The following is a 16368-nucleotide window of genomic DNA, read 5'->3' on the forward strand; positions in this document are numbered from 1 at the left end:
TGCGACCATTAAGTCTAGCCAATTCTGATGCAGTATAATGTGAGTGACAGGAAAAAGAAAGTTCTGTTCCCTGCCCTGCCCTTCCTTTCCATACAGAGCCCTCAAGGCAGGTAATAAATAATATTCATTGATGAACACCTGGACAATTACAATGGCAACTGTGTACACACTTAACCTGGGAGTAAGGACTTGCTGACAAGTTGACATCATCACGTGAAACAGAGACTTCCCTTCCCTTCACAGAGCTACATTTCTCGAAGTGGACTAGCAATCAATCCCTTTTCCTAGGGAACTCTGGGAATTGTAGTACTGTGAGGTGAATAGGGGACTCCTAATAACTCTCAACAACACCCTTTACAAACTGCAACCCCCAGAATTCTTTGGGGAAGCTAATGGCTGTTTAAGGTGGTAGGATACTTCCTTAAAAGTATAATGCAGGTAGGACCTATATCTAAGAAAGAAAAAACAGAGAGAGGTAGGATGGGAAGTGCCAATGCAGGGAAGGCACAAGTGACATAGAAAAGTCCAGCGGGCCAATATGCCGTACTAGCCCAGGAGTAGATGGTTCCCCACCCTGTGCTAAGATTTAGACTTGGCAGAAACTTAGTATGCAATACAAACACACCTTTTGTGTTTTGCCCCTGCACTGGGGGAAAAAAAGCACAAAATTCGATGTGACATTTTTAGTGCAAGCTTAGGAATTCTAGTGCGTACCTCTGAACAAAGAGCAAGCAAATGTTTCACAAGTTTGAAAGTTTTTTCGTTTGACTGGTGTGGTATTTAGAGGTATAAACGCTCTCCAAATCAAGGTCCCCAAGAAACTGAATGCCAACAGGAGCAGAATAATTCCTTGGAGATGAAGGGGAAATTCATGGATGGTAGCCTGTTTTGCCAAACACTCTGTGTGAGTCAGCTGGGGGGCTGACACTGTTTGTGGGTTTTCAGTGTTAAAAGACAGAGGCCCCCTAAGCCTTTTGAAAATAGCACTTATTCATCCGGAAGGAAACAGCCCTGCATTACGAAAGCTGCTTTGACCTTAATAACCCACAAAGGGTTTTCCCTGTTCTCGTTTGGGCTTTATTAACACACTTTTAGCATGGCAGGATGACCTCACCTTGCCTGGGTTTCTGATGGTTAAGATGGTGATATTGCAACCAGCAAAATCACCTGGACTTTTGAGCTGGGCCAACATGGAGACTTTGGCCCAAGTTGGAAGGTTTAGCGGGAAACGGGAGAGGTTTGTGTGGTTCATCTGTTTGGTTGGGGCCATATATCACTGAAATATCCAATGGGAATCTTTAAACTGGCATTGCAGGGATCAAAACCACCTCTAACGAACTGAGAAACATGTGCCCTGCTCTCTCATTTCATCATGCTTCTGTGTAATAAAGTGATAATGGCCCCAAATATTATGGGAGAAGGTTTATAAGGCAGCTGCCACGTTTCAGCCCTCCTTTTGAACTCCACCTGCCAATGCCCTGAGCTGGAACTAAAGCCCAGGGGACTGGGGAAAGAGAAACTGTCTTACCAGGTTCTATGTGACTGCCTTCATGCTGCGAATCTGTGGAATCTGCCACATCGCCACTCATCTTGATATCTAAAAATGTGAAGCAAGCTGGTTTTAATAGCTGAGCATGACCCCCCCCACCTGTGCCTCTTCAATGAGTGTGTCATTATAATAATATACCTCCAAGCTTTTGAATCCCCATCCAGCCTCAGGAATATTCATAAGCTTGGGCAATGCTGTGCCTTCCTCCCTTCTGTCTCTCTCTCCACTCCATTCATCTTCTGTGTTATCATTCATCTTTTGGGACTTCTCCTTCATCCATTTTCCTGATCATAGGTCAGGCAAGATGGATGGCAAAGGATGGAGAAGAGGAACAGGCCTTTCCAGATGGGCTTTCCATCTTGAGACCGGGGAAACCCAGGGGGGGGGAAACTGCTCCATGATGGCACCTTGAGCCAGGAAGCATGATTCTCCCTAATGTAAGCATTTGGCTGATATCTACAGGTGAACCATGGAAAATTAGAATATCGTCGAAAAGTGCATTTATTTCAGTAAAGCAAATTAAAAGGTGAAACCAATATATAAGATAGATGCATGACATGCAAAGCAAGATACGTCAAGCCTTTACTTGTTGTAATTGTAATTATTTGTCATTAGGCGGGTCAATTATAAATGGAATGTAATTAATGAAATGTTATAGCGATGTTTATTTTTGTATTATTGTAACTATTTGTTTTATTACTGTGGAATTTCCTAAAGAAAGCATTTGTAAAAAATAAAATAAAAATAAAAAATAATAAGTTGCATTACTGAAATAAATGCACTTTTCAACGATATTCTGATTTTCCGAGTTTCACCTGTAAGGTACTGCAAATCGTTCAGCGGACCAAAGCTCAGTGATTAGAGCATCTGCTTTGAATGCAGAAGGCCTCCGTTTCAATCGCTGGCATCTCCAGGACAGGCTGGAGGAGACACTTGTCTGAAACTCTGGAGAGCTGCTACCAGTCAGTGTAGACAATACTGAGATGGACCAAGAGATGGACCATTTTGCCTCCACTCGATTTGGCACTGGTCTTTCTTTCATGGCTATGATTTTAAGCAATTTACACTGGAAATTACTGTCCCTGCTGCCAGAGTCCTGGATCCCAGGTCTTCATTTACCAGAGTTCACCATGTATGAATTTGGAGGCTTGTGACCCATCACAGAATATGGGGCGCATTCAGATGCGGGAAATGTGGCATTAGTTTTTCTGATTATAATGCCGGCGCTTCTATCCCATTTTCTAACATTCCTTTCACTCTGCAATCGTGTTGCATTGTGGAATGGTGGCTTTTCAACTCATATACTGTACTAAATTTCATTCACACTGGCGGGTGTGGTGTAGCACAGTAACAGAAGTCACTGAACAATGTCACTACTCCCCTGTCTTTTCTGCACATGCCTGCTTCTGCTCCCCCATGATTCCCCCATGAAAACATCAAGGAAGAGCTGCATGCCTGCATTTCACCCCAGATTTTGTCACTTTACTCCCTCAATTTCCCTGGTTAAAGGGCCTGCAAATGGAATTTAAAAACACAGGAATGAGTACTGAACATTCACTATATTCATCAGCTTGCTGGAAGTGGCTTTCGTATGACGTGAAAGCTCAACTATAACACAAAAATTAATGGTTAGGGAAACTTCAGGGAGAGGGAATGAACTGCTGTGTGAATGCAGCCTATGTCCCACATATTGGGAGCAGGTGGCGCTGTGGTCTAAACCACTGAGCCTCTTGGGCTTGCTGATCAGAAGGTCAGCAGTTCGAATCCCCGTGACAGAGTGAGCTCCCGTTGCTCTGTCTCAGATCCTGCCAACCTAGCAGTTCGAAAGACCAGTGCAAGTAGATAAATAGGTACCGCTGTGATGGGAAGGTAAACAGCATTTCTGTGCGCTCTGGTTCCCATCATGGTGTTCCGTTGTGCCAGAAGCGTTTTAGTCATGCTGGCCACATGACCCAGAAAGCTGTCTGTGGACAAACGCCGGCTCCCTTGGCCTGAAAGCGAGATGAGCGCTGCAACCCCATAGTCGCCTTTGACTGGACTTAACTTTACCTTACCCATGTCCCACATTTTCTTCTCACTGGGTATAGAACAAGGTGCAGAAGAGAAGAAGCCCACATTTAAATAAACCTGGGTAGCTTTGCAAGGGCACTTTTAACTCTTTGCATCCTAACTGGAAGAGTGCTGGGTTGTTTTTTCTGTTGTAAGAAACAATTTGCATAAGCTTCCACTAGCCAATTCCCTGGAGGGTTTTTTTAAATAAAAAAAAAGAACAGGAGAGTGATTTGCATCCGTTAATAACACTATTTATAACGCTCCGCTCTGTGCCTGTTCTCTGCGGTTTTGCCAGGTGAGCTCTCCATTAAAGAGACATCACTTGAAATCAGGCAAAACTCCGTGATATGTAATTGTTCTCATCAAACATACCAAGAAGGAGATAATTGACACAGCTTTTTTCATATTCCCTGCATGTTACAAGACCGCAGAGAACCAATCCAAGGATAACAAAAGATAATCAGAAGGTTTAGGAAATGAGAAAGGTTGACAAAGGAGTTTGAAAGAAGTAGCGAAGCTCCATCTCAGAAGAGTATGACTTGTGGCAGCTTCAAATCTTGCTAAAATGATGAATATAGGAAGCTGCCATTTACTGACTTGGTCATTGGTCCATCTAGCCTAGTATTGTCTGCACTGACTGGCAGCAGCTCTCCAGGGTTTCAGGCAGGACCATTTTCCTCAACCCTAATTAGAGATGCCAGGGATTGAATCCAAATCCTTCTGCATGCAAAGCAGATGCTCTATCCCTGAGCTACAGTTCCTCCCTTTTAAAAATTGATACTTGTGGGATGGGTGAGACAATGCTTTTTTCATGCCTTCTCACATGGAACAGTTTGGCAGGCCAAGAGGATTTCAAGTTTCTGATTTGATCCTGGAATGTCCTACTTTTCCCTAGGTAAAGGGGCTACCTTTGAAGGTGACCCGAAAACTGCAATTAATCCAGAATGCGGCAGCTAGACTGGTGACTGGGAGTGGCCACCAAGACAACATAACACCGGTCCTAAGAGACCTCCATTGACTCCCAGTATGTTTCCGAGCACAATTCAAAGTGTTGGTGCTGACCTTTAAAGGCCTAAACGGCCTCGGTCCTGTACAGTGGTACCTCGGTTTATGAACACAATTGGTTCTGGAAGTCTGTTCATAAACTGAAGCGTTCATAAACTGAAGCGAACTTTCCCATTGAAAGTAATGGAAAGTGAATTAATCCGTTCCAGACGGGTCTGCAGAGTACTCAACCTGAAGCGTACTTAACCCGAAGCATGGGTGTAATTGGTTCTGGAAGTCTGTTCATAAACTGAAGTGAACTTTCCCATTGAAAGTAATGGAAAGTGAATTAATCCGTTCCAGATGGGTCCGCAGTGTTCGTAATCTGAAAATTCGTAAACCGAGGTGTTCGTAAACTGAGGTTCCACTGTATACCTGAAGGAGCGTCTCCACCCCCATCGTTTAGCCCGGACACTGAGATCCAGCGCTGAGGGCTTTCTGGCGGTTCCCTCACTGCAAGAAGCAAAGCTACAGGGGACCAGGCAGAGGGCCTCTTCGGTAGTGGCGCCTGCTCTGTGGAACGTCCTCCCATCAGAGGTCAAGGAGATAAACAACTACCTGACATTTAGAAAACACCTAAAGGCAGCCCTGTTTAGGGAAGTTTTTAATCTGTGATATTTTAATGTATTTTAATCTTTGTTGGAAGCTGCCCAGAGTGGTGGGGGAAACCCAGCCAGATGGGTGGGGTATAAATAAATAATAATAATAATAAAGGTAAAAAGACCCATGACCATTAGGTCCAGTTGCGAACGACTCTGGGGTTGGGACGCTCATCTCGCTTTACTGGCCAAGGGAGCCAGCGTACAGCTTCCGGGTCATGTGGCCAGCATGACTAAGCCACTTCTGGTGAACCAGAGCAGCGCACGGAAATGCTATTTACATTCCCACTGTAGCAGTACCTATTTATCTACTTGCACTTGACGTGCTTTCAAACTGCTAGGTTGTCAGGAGCTGGGACCGAGGAATGGGAGCTTACCCCATCACGGGGATTCGAACCGCCAACCTTCCGATCAGCAAGCCCTAGGCTCTGTGGTTTAGACCACAGGACACCCCTATTTTCATTGGAGAAATGTTGGAGGGGATGGATCAGATCTGGGCCCTGGAGTGTAGGTTGTCCAGACCAGGCTCCTAGGGTCTTGAAGCGCATAGGTAGAAGGTCTTGCACTGTGGACAAACAATGGCCAGCTCCGAGGTATTTATCCTAGTTCTGGCCAATCCGAAGGCTTCATATTGCCTGACAATCACAGGGGCTGATGTCACACACAGAGAGATACAACTATTCCTGTTCTAAGGCTGAGGGGCCTCACCATACCCACTCAGTCCTAGTTAGCTCACTGCATGGAGTTCCTGTGCCAATTCATGGATTCCCGGGGCAACAGCATGAATATCATTGAATAAACCCTGAATTTGGTATCTGGCTCATCAGCATTCACCGGGAACACCAATATGGTGGCAGTCAGATCCAGATCCAGAGAACACTCATATACTCTTGAAATCTCCTGCTGAGGCAGGGGATGATTTAATCGAGGACATAAGAACACAAAAAGAGCCTGAAACACTGGAGAAGGCAATAGCTCAGAGGTAGCATATCTGCCTTGTATCCAGAAAGTCCCAGGTTCAATCCCCATATTTCCAGATACAACTGGGAGAGACTGCTGCCTGAAACACTGGCTTCTGCCAGTAGACACTACTGAGCTAGATGGACAGACGGTCCAACTCAGTACAAGGGAGCTTTCTATTTTCCTATACTTTCTCTGGACATGAAGGTTTCATTTATCCATGAATGGTTGTTGGCAGACATAACCTTCCCCATGAATCTGCCTCATCTGGTTGTAACGTAACCTCAAGGCTGGACTACTGCAATGCACTCTACGTGGGGCTGCCCTTGGGTCTGGCCCGGAAGCTTCAGCTGGTGCCGAATGCTGCAGCTAGACTGGTGATGGGAACTATCTTACCACCAGAACATGACACCAGTGTTGAAAGCACTGGTTTTCCATCGGGTACTGGGTCTGGTTCAAGACTCTTATACTGGTGTAAAAAGCCATAGATAACTTAGGCCCAGTATGTCCCAAGCCAATCACTGAAACAAGAAGTTGTGCCTTCAGTTGTGGGTCCATGTCTGTGGAACTCCCTGCCACTAGAAGTGAGGCAGCCACTGGCACTGCTGAGTTTCAGGCACCTGGTTGAATCCATCTTATTTCAGGAGGCCTTTCCATCACAGGAGTTCCTCTGATGTTTTAATTTGTTTTTCTCATGTTCTTTGTTTCAGCCATGAAGCTTACTGCATGATCCTGAGCCACTCACCGCCTCTCAGCCTAAGCCTACCTCACAGGGTTGTTGTGGTGATAAAACGGGGAAGGGGAGAATCATGTAGGCTACCTCTTGCTCCTAGACTAATCCCCTGCAATGCAGGAATATGCAGCTGCCCCATATGGGGATCAAACTTGTGACCTTGGCATTATCAGCACCATGCTCAAACCCAGGGGTGGAGGAAGGGGTGTGTGGTGGGTGCGGGCCGCGCCAGGTCTCCCCACTGTGTGTGGGGGTGACAAAATGCTGGCCGGCACTCACAGCGGGGCCTGCAGCGGGCCTGAGCCACACATCTCTCCTGGGAGAGACACAGTGGTTTGGGCACACCAAGGCTCCATGCTGCCCAAACGGTCTGCCCACTGCCTCCCCCCCTCCCAGCTCTAGGGTGGCTGAGTGGGAGGAGGCAGGCGGACTCCGGAGGCCCCGCAATGCGTCCTGCCCCTGGGCACACCACCCCAGGCGCCTGAGCGCCTTCCTCCTCCCCTGCTCTAACCAACTGAGCTACAGAGTCTTGTGCCTCTGTAGGCATCAGAGCTGATGCCAACTTCAGGAACCCCAGTTGGAGCACATTCAGCCCAGGAACACCTGCTCCCAGTCCTGGCCTGGCCCTGGTACAGAGGAACAGAGAACAGATCTCCGATCGGTATATGCTTGGAGCTCTTGCCAACCTGCCCAATGTAATTAAATTGGATCTAACATCAAACAGCCTGGTTACGGTAACTGGAGGATGGTGTCACGTGTAGCAAAACTAGCCAACCGCCCTGGAATTCTGACTGTGTAAACACCTTCAGACCTGAAGCTATAAGCCAACTGAACTGCTGGAAATGTAGGCTAGGAAGTGGGTCTGGCCCAAGAGGAGTTTGTTGGCTTGGCACACCAGACCCAGCTTGCCTGAGGGTCTGGTGTGCCCATTCCTCCTGGCACCATCACTGCATGAGAAATCCCAAGCGGAAAGTGAGCTGCAAGTTCTTCCCAAGGCAACTCCAGTGCCTTCGAAAGGGAAGAGCTGGCCCTCAATGTCTTGCACAACCAAGCCAGACTAGTCAGTTTCATTACCACACAGAGCAAGTTTCGCCCATCAGCATTCCCACACAGCAACCTTGCTTCAGTTGGACTGCAAGACAAAGTGATTCTGCAAAACCAAAGAGGAGCAGTGAATAGGCCTTAAAAAAAAAGCCTGCCGCTACCTGCACTGCAGAAGAGGCAAGCAACCTTTCAGTTTGATGTAAAAAAACTTGAAAGTGAGTGGCCCCTTCAAGCCAGGGGATTTGCTACAAGCCAAAGAGCAGAAGGTGGGGAAGGGGGTTGGTTTTGACATTTTTGCTGTTGCCTCCTGTCCTACCAAAGAGGACCAAAGCAGGATTTCAGTTTTAATTTTATAGAAAAATCTCTCAAAAGTGACTTGCCTCTTCAGCAAATGGAAATACCTCTGGCGGTTCAACACTCCCCCCCCCCCGCACTTCCCATCACAGTCTCCTGGGGCCCATCTGAAAGTGTATCAGAACTTCTGAACACAGAACACATTAAATACACAACCAGAACAGATTAAATACACAACCAGAACACAACCAACTTTGTCAACTGTTTATCTGGCTCAACTGGAATTGACCCCATGCATGTCTACTCACTCCCACTAAATTCAATGGGAGTTAATCCCAGGTAAATGAGTAGAGAGTTGAAGGATTGAAGTTCTGTAAGGTGAGATATTCATGTTGCCAATTAGCAGGTGACTTTCTCCTGTCATTTCTGTGCACTGTTGATGGTTTCTCTGGCTACCTACTGCACATTGTTAGTCATTAGCCCCAAAGCATGGCACAGGAACACTTTAACATGAGTTCCTTGTTTCTCGCCAAGGCAGAGCAAAATGGTCGCTTGCCTCACACTGCAATCTCAATCTCCAATTCCAGTTACTGTAATCTTCCTACAATTGTTTTAAATTACCCATAAGGCATGTTTCAGAATACAGTGGTACCTGTAAAGTGGTACCTATTAATTAAGAACTTAATTTGTTCTGGAGGTCCGTTCTTAACTTGAAACTGTTCTTAACCTGAAGCACCACTTTAGCCAATGGGGCCTCCTGCTGCTGCCGCGCCGCTGGAGCATGATTTCTGTTCTCATCCTGAAGCAAAGTTCTTAACCTGAGGTACTATTTCTGGGTTAGTGGAGTTTGTATCCTGAAGTGTTTGTAACCTGAAGCGTTTGTAACCCGAGGTACCACTGTATAAGAATAGCTCATACTGTATATCTGAGAGGTCAAAACCTTTGTATGGTTTCCGCTGGAAAGCTCCTCAAAAACCTCAAAATCAGATAATTTTCTGCTAACAATCTCTTTTACTCTTTTTAAAAACATTCTAATGTAGCTTTTCAGGCAACAACAGAAAGCCCATCATTCCCTTTATTTCCGATGTTCAGGTGTGAGTGCCGATCCTAATATAACTAAAATAGAAACATCCACATAGAACTGGGTTGCAGTAGTACAGAAATCTATCTTTTAGGGGAGGGGAACCTTCAGTGTGATGAGAAGGACCCCCCCCCCAAAACACAACATCCCAAGCATGCACATCGGCCACAGAATGCTGGCTAAATGTTGAGTGGGAGAGAAAATGGAATGGAATGACCTGGAGGAGGGCAGGGCTGACTGGCTGGCACACTAAACACTAGCACGCTGCACTGCAAAATTTTGTTGCGGGTCCCACTCATTCGCCACTCTGTGCCTTTGTATTTTTGCACCATGGAAGACAGTGGCTTGACAAGCAGCCCCCAAGATAAGTGGATTTGTTTGGGATTTGCCTCTCTCTGTGCTCTGCTTCCTCATGATCTAAGAGAATTTATAAAATCAAATGCTGGATTTGAGCAGGCTTCCTTTAGGATCTTGAATGAAGAACACCAGAAGAACCTCTCTGCCCATCCTCTGTTTGCCAAAGAAGCCAAACAGGTGGCTCCAGAAAACTCACAGGCAGGGCATGAAGGCAGCACCCCCCCCCCCACCCACTTATATTTGTAAGACCCCTGCAGCATCAGGCCAAAGGCCCATCTAGTCCAGCATCCTATTTGCACAGTGACTGACCCGGTGCCCTAATGGGAAGCCCAAACGCGGAACCTGAGCACAACAGCATGCAGAACATAGCCTTATCCCCCCTAAATGTGCCTAATCCTCTTAAAAAGTTATTTCCAGGTCCCCATCTCCCTCTGTATTGATCTAACACTGCATGGGGGGGAGAGAGACTGCTACCTTGATGTGATTGTGGTTGCACCTTTTCGTATGACGTTCCATTGACTATCATACGAGCTCCTGCACATTAGGGGACACTTGACAAAAATGGATATTTATGGAATTATGTGCACAATTGCATTAAAGCCAGCTTTCTTGCAGTGTTTTGTCAAAGCACACTGCCTGAGTACTGAAAGAATTAAGTAAAGGAATCGACCCATTAGTGTGGCAGCAATCAATTCTCTGGAACTCCTTGCCTATTGATATTAGCCAAGTGCCTTTGTGGTACTTCCTTTTTTCTTTAGAACAGCCTAACCAGGCATACAGTTTTTATTATTATGTATGCTTGTTACGTAAATAGTTGACTTTAATCAACAATTCATGGAATCATAGAACTGTAGAGTTGAAAGACACCTAAAGTGTTGCCTAGTCCAACCCCCCAGCCAAATGCACCCAAGCTTTGTTTAAAAACTTTCAGTGAGTGAGGGAGAGGCCATCACCTTCTCAGGTAGTACATTCCACTATCGGGCAGCTCTTACCACCAGAAAGTTTTCCCTGATGTTTAAATGGAATCTCCTTTCTTGTAATTTGAACCCATTGGTCTGGGTCCTCCCCTCTGGAGAACCAGAAAACAAGCTTGTGCCATCTTCCATGTGACAACCCTTCAGATATTTGAAGATGGCTATCATATCACCTCTCTGTCTTCTCCAAGCAAAACATATAGTACTTAGCTCCCTCAACCGTTCCTCATAATTTGATGTATTTAATCATGCCTGGTAGTTATCAGTTTTGAATTTTATGAGCATTTTTCTTTTCCTTACACACAGGCTCCCCCCCCCCCCGGGGGGGGAATATTAAGTGGTATATAAATCTCATGGGATAGATAAAATAACTAAATAAGGGGAAGGAAAGCTGTAGCAAACTAAACCGGCACACAGAATTCAGTACCTAACTGGGATTCATGTACTTTTTAAAGAAAACCCCAGATGAATGGAGGTTTCCGAAGGCACTGGCTCCAGTTGAGAAACTGGACCAAGTTAACAGAGAGCTGCAAAAACCTTGGTGAAATTTGAGAGGGCTTCCTCAAGAGCACATGGCGATGCTTGTGGCAGGAATAAACTCGGGACTTCACAGCTAATTGATACTAAACCACTTAATCACTAAATGATGCTAGTTGTCTAATGATTGTTCTACGGATATGTCTAAGCTATGAAACTAAAGCCTTCTATCACCCCTTTCTCGGTGATACTCTTGTGTGGTCAATGGGCTCACTGCTATCTTGAAAATTACGTAGCTTGGCTAAATAAACAAGTGCCGAATATTCAAGTTTCTGCTCCCCTCCCCCCATTTCATAATTTCACAACAAACGCCTGGAAGACAAAAGCCACTGAAAGCATTTTACAGTGCCATGGGAAGTTTAGTTGTGCAGGACTTTTATAAACACAAAACCGCAATGTTTGCCAGCAGGTAGGATTTTGACGTTCACATATCAAAGATCACATCTCCTTCTTCTCCACCTCCACCGCAAAGGCTGGCTGCCATGTTTGTGATAAGGCTTAGAAGATTCACAAAAGAGAAAGCAGTTCATCACATGGCACATGGTTAAAATAGGGCATTCACTCCCCAAGAAGAAGTGATGGCCCCCAACTTGCATGGCTTTCAAAGAGGACGAGACAAATTTATGGAGGACAAAGCTATCAATGGCTACTAACCCTGGGGACTATGTTCTACCTCCACTGTCAGAGTTCTGAATTCTGGTTGCTGGGAACTGCGGGGGGGGGGGAGAGTGCTGTTGTGTTCATGTCCTGCTTGAGGGTTCCCCACAGGCATCTATTTGGCCACTGTGAGAACAGGATGCTGTACTCATTGGCCTGATCCAGCAAGCTCTTCTTCTGCTCTTATAGCAAATATCTTTCCTGCCAAACTCTATAGATGCTAGTCAGATGGCATGCTCCCAGTTTCATGCCATATCCTTGAGCTCATGTTTCTAAATGAGTTGCCCTTCCTTCCTTTGAAAATGGCAAGGCAAAACTCAGAGTGCTGCCCATGGCCAAGTGAAATCTCCACCGAGAGAAAGTTACCCGTGAGCGCAGGAAAATAGGTTGTACTTGCTGAGTTACACAAACACACATATATATATTCATGAGCCGCTAATGTGTTGACAGCTCAGCTGATTCGGAGATAGTCCTAGAATTCCTTTTTTACTAACCAACTCATTGCTATGGGTTCATCTTAAAGAAAGCCTAAACAAACTTTAGCAAAGGCTATTCAATATTATTTTTATTATTGCAAAGCAGCAGCTCTGTAGGCGGTTTATAACGTTTATAACTATGCAATAAAAACCAAAGCCAAACATGAAAAAATTCAATGGTGACATTAAGTCAGGAATGGGGAACCTGTTTTTCAGCTGTGGGCTGGTCCACCATCCCTCAGACCAGGCACCCCCAAACTGCGGCCCTCCAGATGTTTTTGCCTACAACTCCCATGATCCCTAGCTAACAGGACCAGTGGTCAGGGAAGATGGGAATTGTAGTCCAAAACATCTGGAGGGCTGAAGTTTGGTGGTGCCTGCCTCAGACCATGTGGTGGGCCGGACTATGTTTTGAAAAAAAATAAATGAATGAATTCCTATGCCCCACAAATAACCCAGAGATGCATTTTAAATAAAAGCACACATTCTACTCATGTAAAAACATGCTGATTCCTGGACCGTCCACGGGCTGGATTGAGAAGGCGATTGGGCCGCATTCGGCCCACGGGCCTTAGGTTGCCTACCCCTGATCTAGGTCAGTATTGTCTGCACTGACTGCCAATGCCTCTCCAAGATTTCAGGCATGGATATTCCCAGCCCTACCTGGAGATGCTGGGGATTAAACCTGGGACCTTCTGCAGGCAAAGCAGATGCTCGATCCCTGAGCTACGGTCTTTCCCAGTCATCATGACCAGTGGTAAGGGAAGACATGAGCCGAAGTCCAACAACCTCTAGAGGGCCGCAATTCCCCCTTCCCTGCTTTAAATCAAAACAGCTTTAGCAGGCAGACATGGGGAAGGAGCTCTAGAGATGGGACGCCACCACAAAAAAGACCCGGTCAATGGTAGCTGTCCCACATCTCTTGGGAAGGTGGGGGAATCAGAAGATGAACAATAACAAAATCCTCGCTTAATGGGCAGGTTCATGCAGTCCCTCTCATGATCTGTAAGAGGAGGAGTGGACAACCTCTGCCCCTCCAAATCCCATCTGTAGCTTCAGCCACCATAGCTAATGGTCAGGGATGATGGGAACTGGAGTCGATCTAGAGCAGGGGTCCCCAAACTAAGGCCTGGGGGCCGGATGCAGCCCAATCACCTCCTAAATCCAGCCCTTGGACAGTCCGGGAATCAGCATATTTTTACATGAGTAGAATGTGTCCTTTTATTTAAAATGCATCTCTGGGTTATTTGTGAGGCATAGGAATTCGTTCATTCCCCCCCCCCCAAAAAATATAGTCCGGCCCCCCGCAAGATCTGAGGGACAGTGGACCCGGCCCCCTGCTGAAAAAGTTTGCTGACCCCTGATCTAGAGGACTAGAAGTTGCCCAGCTGCAGACCATCCAAGTGTCCCTATTTTCCAGGGACAGTCCCAGATTTACAGAAGGTGTCCCGGTTTCTGATTTGAATCCAGAATATCCCGCTTTTCTTTAGGATGTCCCTATTTCCGTCAGAGAAATGTTGGAGGGTATGCAGCTGCAGTTTAGGGCTTCTAGGCCCAAACCAGCCCTTTAAAATTGGGAATGGAAATAAACAGAAAGCCTGGGGGCAGGGCTGAAATGTGTTCCTAACAGCCTCACAGCTGTGTTCTGAACTGGTTGTAGTGCCTGGGAAGACTTGTGCGAAGTACATTGAGAAATCTGGTGAAGATGTTATTGTGGCCAACTCGCATGTTGCATCATGCTCACCCTTTCGCCTTTCGCTCAAATATTTTGCCCAGGATGCTGCTGCTCAGGTCTGTGACCTTGCGCTGCCAGCAAGAAAGCAGTCTGGGACAGGTCAGTGTCCTGAATGGACAAACAAGGTTGAGAATGTCCATTTTTGGATTCAGTATAAAAGAGAAACAGAAACAACTGGTTGCCCACAAGCAGCCACACTATGAAGCCAACTGCAGGTGCCTGATATCTCTTAGGCGACACGCACACCAGATGTTTAAAGCACATGATGTTCCCACCCCGCAAAGAATCCTCTGTGAGAGGGAAACTACAGTTCCCAGGATCCTCTGGGGGAAAGCCATGTGCTTCAAATGCACATTAAATTTATGGCATGCCTGCAACCATATGGAAATGCCCGGATCTGTGCAGTCAAGAGGATTTGGGATAATCACATGGCACTCCCCAGAGTGGCCTGGAACATCTGGGAGCAGAAGGTCAGCGAAGGCTGGTTCCCCATCCTTACATTCAAAAGTGAGAAATCCTTTCTAGAAGACAACATCTCCACCCCCTGACTCCAGTTGTGTGGGGTTTCCCTCTGTGAGGATGGGGAGCCGGTATGGATTGCTTTGTCACAAGGGGGAAAGCACTCAGCACAGGCTCAGGGGCTCTGTTGATGCTTTGCATTCTCTCAGTTGTCAAACACAGGCGTCAAAGCATAGCTTGGGTTAGACTAAAAAAAGTTGCCTGGTCCCCAACTAGGTCTTCCTCCAGCTTTGAATTTATCTAGGTACACAGGGAAGCTACATAACACATGCCAGACCATTGGCCCATCTAGATCAGTGCTGTCTGCACTGAATGGCAGCTGCTCTCCTGGATTTAAGATGAAGTGTTTCCCAGGAGGCCAGGGAGGTTCGGATCAGCTTTAAAAAAACTGCATCTTAAAAAGGATCAGCTCAAAAGAAAAGAAAAGAAAAGACAAGTCTTCCTTTCCTTATCTATAGCCACACACAGCAAGAAGTTGCCCAAAACAACAACCTAGATGGGTGTGTGGACACAAGGGAATCTGCCCCTGCCTCTGTTTAAAATCTACAAGTTTCTCTGTCTGCCTTCCTAGCCACTCCATGCTGCTGCCTCCAGAACTATTGTTTTTTATCTGTGCCAGTCGAGCAGTCTTGGAAGGAGAGAGTATTCCTGGGCATGTGCAGACATCAACTTGCAGAGTCTGCCGCCCACAGCGGCCCCTGCATTCCTCAGAGAAGAAAGGGTGCAGAGAGAGCCTTCGGGTCAAAGGGCATGATGGCCACACTCAGCTCCAGGGTCTGTCAAATTTTGATGCTAAAGTAGCATTCTGAGTCTGATCTCTCTCTCCTCCCTGACCCACCGGAGCTGATTCCTAACAGCACAACCCACCAGCCTCACCCGATCCAGTTGCTGTTCTCATTCCCCCATCCCACACACACACACACAAACAGGCATGTGCAGATCAAAACAGTGAGAGATCAGAGCAAACAGGAGCTTGTTTGGGGTGGAACTGACGGATCCAGGTGCCCCGGGGGGCTTTCTCAAGGGTAGAACTTGGAAGCCGGCCTCCTTCCCCAGCCTTTCCAAGAGAACAAGTCGAGCCATCCTGCTCCCTCTCCGCCTCGCCTCCGGAGGGCCCTTACCTGCGTGCCCCGGGTCCAGATTCACCATCCTGCCGGCTGAGAAGTACCTGCCGCAACCTGGCCAGCCCCCGCCCAAAGTGGTGGCCCGTGGGGTTGCCAGCTTCCCTCTGCCCCCTCCACCAAGATTCCCCCCTTGCTGCCACTGCCTCCTCCTCCTCTCTTGCCAGCTGCTGCTGCTGCTGCTCGTAGCACCTCTGGCTCAGCAATGCTTCTTGCCACACTGAGGCAGGTGAGCACATTGCCCTGCTGGGACCGCACCCCCTTCGCACTCCTCATCTTGGGCAACAGGGATGATGGTTTTTAAAAAAATATATTATTATTATTAAAACACACACACACACACACACATCCTAGGAACCTGGCAGGAGGCCCATGCAAAGCAGGCAATTTGCATATTAGTAACCTCACTTGGGCAGAGTCCCTGCAGCACTGGCAGAAGGGAGGTGTGGCAGGAGAGAGCATGGAATTGTGTGTGTGTGTGTTTATGTGCATGTTGGAAAAGCAGGCAACTCTTTCCCCTCCAACCACACACACACACACACACACACACACACACACACACACACACACTCAAACTCTGTTTGGGATACGCTGCAAAGAAGGATCTCTCATTGCAATATCTGGAGAGGGGGAAGA

At 46.9% G+C, this 16368-nt stretch overlaps 1 protein-coding gene across 2 annotated transcripts in view; it reads right to left on the reverse strand.

Annotated features, from left to right (window-relative positions):
* Positions 1 to 15914, reverse strand: part of POU2F3 (POU class 2 homeobox 3) — a 96927-nt gene extending 81013 nt beyond the window's left edge. The window contains exons 1-2 of one of the 2 annotated variants that reach the window (XM_035140186.2): positions 15733 to 15914; positions 1529 to 1597 (exon numbers count right to left, since the gene is read on the reverse strand). In XM_035140186.2, the coding sequence (XP_034996077.1) occupies positions 1529 to 1597; positions 15733 to 15760 (97 nt within the window). In that variant the 5' untranslated portion in view covers positions 15761 to 15914. The remainder of the gene's footprint in view (positions 1 to 1528; positions 1598 to 15732) is intronic. The other variant, XM_035140187.2, reaches the window with a different exon arrangement.
* Positions 15915 to 16368: the final 454 nt, after the last annotated feature.

Source organism: Zootoca vivipara, chromosome 15 (genome assembly GCF_963506605.1).
Source record: "Zootoca vivipara chromosome 15, rZooViv1.1, whole genome shotgun sequence".
Taxonomy (NCBI): domain Eukaryota; kingdom Metazoa; phylum Chordata; class Lepidosauria; order Squamata; family Lacertidae; genus Zootoca; species Zootoca vivipara.